The following is a 10,497-nucleotide window of genomic DNA, read 5'->3' as shown; positions in this document are numbered from 1 at the left end:
AAGACTATATTCCACAGTGTAAAATAATAGCATACTTATCTCCCATACTGACACCATTTCAGTGATGTCTGTGCAGGGGCTTGGGTGATATGGTTATGCCAGTGGTAAGTATGTGGGCTGCAGTCCTCACACTTCCTATTGAGCCCATTGATGGGCGCTGATGGGCTGCAGTGTTCATGTTTCATAATAATGTCACAAAAAAACAGTATTGACAACATTGCTGGAATGGCACCAATGTGGAAGGTGAGTATAGGATATTTTTATTTGACACTAGGGAATATAGTCTTTAAGAAGGGGACTTCCAAGTAGTGGACAACCACTTTAACCTCCATAGTGCAGACTGCGTGCTGTAAGGGTATTAGGCTTATGTCTGACCGGGGGATTTGGAGCTATGTTATATAATCACCACAAAAATTGAAACTTAAAAATGACATTAAGATGAAAAAATAAAGATTTACTATCAGGCTAAAATATCAATATACAGTAAGTAACAAATGGCCGATGAGGTTGAAGCAAAATTACCGTTATAAATGTGTCAGAGCAGATCTGTGCCACAAGATTGAAAGAAATGTCAGCAGAACGTTCCAAAATCTCAAAACAAGTGATACTTTAATCCAAATTAAAAAAAAAAGGAAACAGCACCAATAACTCACAATATATTGCACACCATCTCTCCGTGATTTTACAGCGGCGATTCCATTAATGTCATTCTTTAGGATTTGGTAGCAGAAATGAACAGTAATATTTATACAGGTGTCTAGATGTGACATTGGTGATCAATGAGAACTGGAATTACTGCAGTCCCAGAAAAAAAGAAGAAAAAAACCCCAAATCATCCTAAAATAAAAAAAGTGTATTCTCCCGCTTTATACCTCACACTCCCTGGAGCCCGTTTTGGTAAACGTGCAGGGCCCAGCGCTGCTTATGGATTCACAGGTTTCTCTGTTAGATGCAGGCTTGTAGTCTACATAAAATTCCTGTGGGGTTAGGCTAATTTGTGTTAGGGACGATCTTTTCGCTTGATTGTGATTTTTCATAAGGGTTGCCTGCTGCAGATGTCTTACACCTGCTGGAGACCTTCTCCATGACACGTAGATTACTAAGGATATCACTAGTACTGACAGGAACAGTGCAATAGTCCCTGCTATTATTTTATGTAAAGAAACGCTATCTGCATCCCCACTGGTATCATAGCCAGGTCCTGTCACTCCAACAGTCGGAGGCATTGAATGGTTACTTTCATGTTTAGTTCTTGTTATTTTGTGTTTCATTGTTGTATTCCGCCCCGTGGTTTTAAGCTCCCTGCTTTCTGTTACATTTTTGCTGCAAATGTTGTAGCTTTTGACTGCTTGGATGACGTTGACCCCCTGCAGATCCTTCGGGCTGGCACAAATAATGGTGTTGTCTCGTAAGCCTTTAAAACTTTTTAGCCAGTTGACCAAGGAACAGATATTACGACTACACTCCCAGATATTCCCCGCCAGGCCAACATCTGTCAGAGATCCCCAGCTGTCCAGAATTTCCTGACCTATGAAGGTCAGCTTATTAGAATCCAGGTTAAGCCTCTGAAGGTTTGGAATACATTGAAATACACTTGGGCCACTGAATGCTTCAATCTCATTGCCAGATAAATCAAGTCTTTGTAATGAGGTCCAAGTCCAAGCCATGGTTTGTCCTATGAGACTGATCCTGTTCCACTGTAGGTAGAGGTTCTGTAGACTGACCAGCCTCGGAAAAAGGGCTAGGTTGAGTTTGGAGAAATGATTGTGCTCTAAATGCAATTCCTTTAACCTTATCATCCCCGTGAAAACATTTCTGGCCAGACTCCGGATTCTGTTATAACCTAGATCCAGAAGTTCTAAATTTCTGCAATCTTGAAATATTCTAACTGGAACGGTTCTTAATAAATTAGACCTCAAGTGTAAGCTCTGCAGTTTCCTCAAGCCCTTAAAAAGTCCCGGTCCAAGTTTTTGTAGGGTGTTATAGGACAGATCTAGGTTTCTCAGGTTAGTGACAGGCCTGAAGGTGTTATTCAGTAGATGAGATATCCTATTAGAACTCAGAACGAGTTCCTTTAATCGACGGATCCCATTGAATGCATTCTCATCAATGCTGCTAATATGGTTATGGTCTACGTACAGCCAAGTAAGCTGATTAAGTCCTTTGAATTGATTATATTTCAGTACGTAGAGGCTGTTATATCGAAGAGATAACCCAACACATCCAGGAGATATTGATGAAGGGATTTCCTGCAGCTTCTGAGACTCGCAATAAAACATTTTTCCATCACACCTACATCCTGTAGGGCACCCACGTTCAGCAGAGGAGAGCATAGCCATGAAAACCAACAGGGCTAGAAGCAGGAATACAGCTGATCCTCTTAATAACCGATAAGGGTTGAAACCTACAAGCAAAAGCCTGGAAGTGATTTTCTGATTTACAATGTTTATGATATAGTCATAACAAATAACAGCAGAAAAAACTCTTCTTCTAAGACATACGAGAAATAGACTGCTCAGGCGGCAGCGGGAGCTTGTCATAAAATATAATGCATGCATTGTAAAATGTTACATCATAGGTGCTATAGTTCTTCCATACCACTATAAGAGCAATAATAAAATTAGGAATGGTCCGAATAGCAATTAAATAATAAATAGTTTCAAGTCTAAACAAAAATATATATTGAATTCTATATCCTTGTCTCTGTTTATATATATATACACAAATCTTGTGTGTATGTATATAAACATATATACACATATGGATGTGTGTGTATACATATAGATATAGAAATATAAATAATATAATAAATAATATAATAAGTATACATATAAACATATATACATACACACACATACATATATATATACACACATACACACACATATACATACACACATATATATATATATATATATATATATACATACACACACAGAGATATATATATATGCATACACACATATAAACACACACACATATACATACACACAGATATATATATATATATATATACATACACACACAGAGATATATATATATACACATACACACACAGAGATATATATATATATATATATACACATACACACACAGATATATATATATATATATATATATATACACATACACACACAGAGATATATATATATATATATATACACATACATACACACAGATATATATATATATATACACATACACACACAGAGATATATATATACATACACACAGAGATATATATATATATATATATATATATACACATACACACACAGATATATATATATATATATATATATACACATACATACACACAGATATATATATATATATGTACACATACACACACAGAGATATATATATATATATACACATACACACACAGAGATATATATATACATACACACATATGTACAGACACACACACACATATATATTATACGCACATAATACATATTTCTATTTTAATTCACTATTATATAGAAATCCTCAGCAGATAGGAAGCCATCCTCTTGTGTGTGGGGTGAGTGTATGTCCTGGCCATGCATGCAGGTGTGTGCAGTGTGAACACGTACCCATTCTTCATTCGGTGAGAGCTGCTCCCCAGGTGTAGTTATTGCCTTTGGGGCCAGGGGCTCTTCGCCTCTGCCAGCTGCATTGTGGTGGTGGTGCTCAGGGCTGCTTCCAGACATCCACTGACTTTGCTCCCTGGGAGAGAGGAGCACTTTGCACCATCATTCTGTGGCTGCTCTCCCTGCTCTTCTCCAGCACTTGTGTGCAGCTCCACATGCAGAGATTTTGGAGAAGGGCTCAGTTCACCCTCTCTCTCCTCTGGAGCATCATCTCCTGGCACCGATCTCTTTTGCATCAATACGCCATGAAGGTTGGATCCTTCCCGATCCCAGTGACCTCTCTCTCCCTCTTTTTCTGCATATGATGTATATAGAGTTTTGCATCCGATCAGGCAACTACATTGTATCCCAGCAGCAGCTCCCCGGCTTGTCCGTCAGCAGCGCTGTGGATGGCATTGTTGGCAGCCTGTAGGCTCCCTGGAAGTAAGAGCTGATTAGCCTATTACATCGGGATTGTGCTCGATGGCACAGCGCCCCCTAGTGGCTGATCCTCACTCTCCAGCCCCGTGCATGGCTCTGCAGATCATCATTGCCTGCCTTTCATTAGAATATATGGAAAGCAAATCAAATCACAAGCACAGGGCTTTCATGAATAAACTTTGGCTTACAGCTTAAATTGAGGAGCAGCGTTCATGTAAATGGAGAGATTCATTTTTAGATACGTGGCTTCTGCCTGGTTATTTATGGTGAATGAATTTGATTTGGAGATTTAAGTGATAGACGTGGAGGAGATCCATTAGAAGGTCGTGGAGCAAAAGGCAGGACAAAGCTAAGGTGCCAGGTATGAGATTCCATGTGCAGAAAGGCCATAAGGCCTATTACATACAAGTCATTGGAACATGGCGCTGCCAGGAGGAACTAGTGAGGCCGGGATAACTTTGCACTGACGTTTATGACCACCATTGAACTCCACCAGGAGCGAACACAGACAGAAGATGGTCCCTGTGTAAGGACAGTATATGGACCCTGAGCAGTCCTAGAGCCCACCATAATGCACAATCCCACCTGCCCCCCTTTACCTCTGGGGCCCCCAATGGTGCAGTATATCCACAGCATACCCCATTTCATTACTTTTCTATAGATGTCGATACATTTTTCAGGTAAAATAATAATCCTGATAATTTTATTAGTTCTGCACTGATGATGCCTTACTTCCCCTATTATTTCCCAGAGCGCTATCCACAATTCTGCTGGTTGTTATTGGAAACAGCAAGAAGCTTATTACCGGACATGTCAGCTCTAAGCTAAGCTGGGCACTGAGGCCACGCTCACACAATCCGAGGGAAAGTATAATAGAAACACGTCACCTCTTCTGGATTTATCACCCACTCCTGGTCTTGGCTTACAGATACTGAGGTAAAATACTGACCAAATACTGATAGTGTGAATGTGGTCTTAAGGCCCCATCACACACAGTGAGATCGCTAGCGAGATCGCTGATTTTGTGACGCATCAGCGATCTCGCCAGCGATGTCGCTGTGTGTGACATGTATCAGCGACCGCCCCCCCCCACCAAGTATCGCTGATCGTGCAGGAGTGTCCTGGGCCATTTTTTGTTCGTTGGTCTCCTGCTGGCCAGCGCGCATCGCTGTGTGTGGCAGCGGGAGACCATCGATCAGCGAGCTCCCAGCGCTGTAAGCAGATGCTGGGAGCTGGTATCCAAGGTAAATAGCAGGTAACTAAGCCCACACGACGCTTAGTTACCCGATATTTACCTTGAATACCTGCGTGCTCACGCTGGGAGCTGGTGTCCAAGATACACAGCAGGTAACTAAGTCACGCGCGCGCTTAGTTACCCAATATTTACCTTGGATACCACCTCCCAGCGCGAGCATGCAGGTATCCAAGGTACACAGCAGGTAACTAAGTCACGCGGGCTTAGTTACCCGATATTTACCTTGAATACCTGCGTGCTCACGCTGGGAGCTGGTGTCCAAGATACACAGCAGGTAACTAAGTCACGCGCGCGCTTAGTTACCCAATATTTACCTTGGATACCACCTCCCAGCGCGAGCATGCAGGTATCCAAGGTACACAGCAGGTAACTAAGTCACGCGCGCTTAGTTACCCGATATTTACCTTGAATACCTGCGTGCTCACGCTGGGAGCTGGTATCCAAGGTACACAGCAGGTAACTAAGTCACGTGCACGCTTAGTTACCCAATATTTACCTTGGATACCAGCTCCCAGCGCGAGCATGCAGGTATCCAAGGTACACAGCGGGTAACTAAGTGATGCGCACGCTTAATTACCCGATATTTACCTTGGATACCAGCGTCCTCGCTGGTGCTGATCGCTGGTGAGATCTGCCTGTTTGGCAGCTCACCAGCGATCATGTAGCGAGGCACCAGCGATCCTGACAAGGTAGTATCGTTGTCGGAATCGCTGGTGCATCATTTAGTGTGACGGGACCCTTAGAGCTCACCATATAGATAGAGAGCCACAAAACAGTATTTAATGCTTTGGGTAGGTACACACGGACATATAAAAAAATCATTCAATGTTTCATCCAGAAAAGTGGGAAGTTTTTGGGATTTTTTCTCACTCGTCATCGTTGTGCATCCAATTTTTTTCACACACTTGCAGATTTGAACGGGCGAGAAGAAATTAGTGCAAGCTACGATTTTCTTTCCCCACATACAGATTCAAAAATCACTCGTCTGCACTGCCCCATGAATAATATTGGGCCGAGTGCGATCTGTTTTTTTCATGAATGGCACTCATACCGAAAACACAGTCCTGTGAATGAGTCCTAACATAGAGACCAATGAGAGATCAATGCCAGAGCCAAATTTACAGCAGATAAAAATACATAACTTTATGGCACGTGACAGACGTTCTTTAAATACAATCAGTGACCACACAGACCTGTATTTTGTGCATTCCTCATACAGTAAAATCACACTGATTGGTAACTTGGCCTTAACCACACTTCTGAGTTTCCAGTACATATGGTGTCTGTTTTTTTCGTGGATACCACACGTACCCATTATAACCTAAGCTGATATGCACACGTCCATTTTTTCTGGCAGCACAGATGACCAGGGAAAATACAAGCCTATGCTTCCATGAAAAACACCTACAACACACAGATGGAATTCATGTGTCAGCCGTGTGCTGTCCTAGTTTAACACTGCAAAGGATAGGAGAAGATTTGTAATTTATTTAGTTTATTAACACCAATGACACACTGATCACACACTAATGGGAAACACTGACACCAGTCCCAGTTTTTCACATACGTATTTTATACAGACTCGTGAAGGAGGCTTTACCGTGCTTGACATAACAACTTAATTTACAGATCATCACTCTTGCGCACAGTGACAGTGCCCCCTCACCCTCTGTACCTGACTTCTTCAACCCTCATAGTGTGATAACTTTAATTTCTCCATTCCTTCCTCGACATGATATTTTTATGTATTTGGTATTTTTCCTGTTTTCTAAGTAATGAGGAAAAATAAGTGAAGTTCTGCTTATCCTAAAACATAAGTGCAGACTATGCAGACTAGAGGAGAGAAAGACATGGACACAATTGTTGTTCTTCCGTACTTGTACTGCTCTTATTATGTGTAGTGAGGTTATCCATGTCTTTTCATTGTACCTGATTGTAATTCTGTCTTTGTTGTGTTTAATTCTCAGACTGGATTACTAAATGGTCCTCTATGAAAAAAAGAAATAGAGTCTGGGGAATAACTAACCGATAGAGCAGGTTTTACCATTTTATCCCTTACATTTTTTCGGGTTCATTAAGGTCACACTACAGACAGAAAATTCATCTAAAATATAATCACATATCAGTAATTCTTTCCATAATCCCCTGATTGACTCACACTGAATGGTCACTTTATATGAGACATCGGTCCTTTCATAGTTAGGGATTCTTTGTATGGAAACTTGACATGTAATCCCATAGTGTAGCTTAAAATTGTTTTTTTTTCCATTAATCAGTCCCAGGGTAAATAGACATTGGAATGGGAAAGTTGAACAATAAAAACATAATGGCTCGTCTCAGTTTTGCCAGAAATTATCTTGATGATCCCCAAGACTTTTGGGAGAATTCTCTGTGGTCTGACAAGAAAAAAAGTTGAACTTTTTTGGAAGGTGTATGTCCCATTATATTTGGCGTAAAAGTAAAACAGCATTTCAGAAAAGGAACATCATACAAACAGTAAAATATGGTGGTGATAGTTTGATTGTCTGATGGCTGTTTTTCCTCTTTAGGACCTGAAAGATTTACTGTGGTAAATGGAACCATGAATTTTGCTGTCTACCAAAAAATCCTGAAGGAGAATGTGCTGCCATCGGTTCATGACCTCAATCTGAAGCAATGATCCAAAAATCACCAGCAATTCACCGCTGAATGGCTTAAGAGAAACAAAATTAAGACTTTGGAGTAGCCTAGTCAATGTCCTGACCTTAATCCAGTTGACATGTTGTGGCATGACCTTAAAAGGCGGTTCATGTTCGGAAACCCCCTAATCTGGCTGAATTGCAACAATTCTGCAAAAATGAGTGAATACGAGGGTTGTAAAAGACTCATTGCCAGTTATCGCAACACTTGATTTCAGTTATTGCTGCTCAGGTTGGCTCAACCAGTTATTAGGTTTAGGGGGGCAACCACTTTTTCACACAGGGCCCTATAGGTTTGGATTCTTTTTCCCTTAACAATAAAGACCTTTATTGAACCCCTTAGTGACCGAGCCAATTTTGACCCTAATGACAAGGCCAATTATCTTAAATCTGACCAGTATCACTTTATGTGGTAATAACTTGGGAACATTTCAGCGGATTCTACTGACTTTGATAATCTTTTTTCGTGTCATATTGTATTTTGTATAAGTTAAATTTGATTGCTATGACTTGTGTTTATTTGTGAAAATTTAAAAAATTTGTCGAAAGTGTCACAATTTTCAAACTTTTCATTCTCATTCCCTTAAACCAGAGGGTTATGTTGCACAAAATAGTTAATAAATAAAATTTCCCACATGTCTACTTTACATCTGTATCATTATTCTCATTTTTCCAATAAATTTAAAAAAACTTTTTTTAGGGACCATATCACATTCAAAGTGACTTTAGGGGACCTATATGACAGGAAATACCCCAAAGTGACACCATTCTAAAAACTGCACCCCTCAATGTCCTCAAAACCTTATTCCAGAAGTTTATTAACCCTTCATGTGCTTCACAGGCAACAAAGTAATGTGGAAGGAAAAAATGAACATTTAACATTCCCAAACATTTTACTGTAGCCCCAAATGTTTTCTTTTCATAAGGGTAGCAGGAGAAAATAGACCCAAAAATTTGTTTTGCAATTTCACCGGAGCACAATGATGCCCCATATGTGCGGGAAATCAACTGTTTGGGTGCACGTCAGGTCTCTGAAGGTAAGGAGGACCGTTTGACTTTTTGAACACAATGGAATGGAGAGCGGATGCTATGTCTCGTTTGGAGTACCTCTGATGTGCCTAAACAGTGGAAAACCCTCATAAATGACCCCTTTTTGGAATCTAGATTCCTCATGGAATGTATCTAGATGTGTGTTGAGCACCTTGAACCCCCTGTTGCGTCACAGAAGTTTACAACGTAGAGCTGTGAAAATAAAAAAAATCACATTTTACGTACAAAAATGTACTTTTAGCTCCAAATTTTTTATTTTCACAAGGGTAACAGGAGAAAATTTGTTGTGCAATTTCTCCTAATTATAATACCCCATATGTAGAGGGAAACTACTGTTTAGACGCATGGCAGGGCTCGGAAAGGAAAGTGTGACATTTTGGAACACAGACATTGATTAAATGGTCTGAGGGCATCATGTTGCGTTCGGAGAGTCCCTGCCTAAACAGTAAGAAAATATGATTTACCTCATTTTGAGAACTAAACCCCTCAAGGAATTTATCCAGGGGCTTAGTAAGAATTTTGAACCCACAGGTACTACATAGAATTTGATAACATTAGGGCGTCATATTGAAAATTTCCATTATTTTTCACAAGAATGTTGTTTTAGCCCCAAATTTGTAATTTTCACAATAAATAATAGGAGAAAACAGACTCCATAATTTGTTGTGCAATTTCTCCCGAATACGACAATACCCCATACAGTGGGGAAAAAAAGTATTTAGTCAGCCACCAATTGTGCAAGTTCTCCCACTTAAAAAGAGAGAGGCCTGTAATAGACATCATAGATAAACCACAACTATGAGAGTCAAAATGAGAAAACAAATACAGAAAATCACCTTGTCTGATATCATGCTGCTGCAATGCAGGTAGATACAGTCTCCACGAGATGGCAGTAGAGTGGAAGCAGGACTACACCTAAACAGAGCTGGCCGGCAATGCAGCAGTAAGACTACCACAGGTGGCAGTAGAATAGTCGAACTAGCCGGGTCAAATCTTAGACTATAGCGCAGTACCAAAGGAAAATGCAAACTCATGGTCAGAAACAAGTTGTCATGATCCATGCTTGATCATGACAGATATAAAGCACAGGTAACCTTTTCCTAAGCTGTGCTTAAGGTGGGTTTTTGCCCCCGGTGGCCATTAGGATGATTGCACTGTGGTGTCATTTGTTCTAAGTTTGCCCCCGGTGGTGGTGAGCGTCATTGCACTCTTGTTTCTTCAGTTAAGTGCACATGATTATAATACAGGTGTGATTGCTGGCTCTGCTATAAAAGAGTCACAGGTGTTGCAATCAGTGTTGGTGATAGTGTTCCCTTCAACCATCCTTGGTGGAGGAAGGAGCTGGAGAGTATCAAGGGATAGGTGTAGGGTGTGCTAGGGCGACAGGTTCGTGATCGGCGCCCGGTGCGGAACCGGCATAGGGAACGTTAGGAGCGTTAGGGACACTGACTCAGGGGAG

The 10,497-nt window shown here is 40.8% G+C and overlaps 1 protein-coding gene across 1 annotated transcript; it reads right to left on the bottom strand.

Annotated features, from left to right (window-relative positions):
• Window positions 1–592: 592 nt before the first annotated feature.
• On the bottom strand, window positions 593–4,048 carry LRRTM3 (leucine rich repeat transmembrane neuronal 3). The gene is made up of 2 exons (XM_073548128.1): window positions 3,579–4,048; window positions 593–2,404 (listed from the first exon to the last, which is right to left on the bottom strand). Exons 1-2 carry the CDS (start codon window positions 3,580–3,582, stop codon window positions 867–869), a joined length of 1,542 nt encoding a protein of 513 aa, XP_073404229.1. The 5' UTR covers window positions 3,583–4,048; the 3' UTR covers window positions 593–866.
• Between the last annotated feature and the right edge of the window lie 6,449 nt (window positions 4,049–10,497).

Source organism: Dendrobates tinctorius, unplaced genomic scaffold, assembly GCF_039654945.1.
Source record: "Dendrobates tinctorius isolate UK_male_01 unplaced genomic scaffold, ASM3965494v1 ptg000156l, whole genome shotgun sequence".
Classification (NCBI taxonomy): domain Eukaryota; kingdom Metazoa; phylum Chordata; class Amphibia; order Anura; family Dendrobatidae; genus Dendrobates; species Dendrobates tinctorius.
Note: the sequence above shows the minus strand (reverse complement) of the source record. Positions and strands in the feature narration are given on the sequence as shown.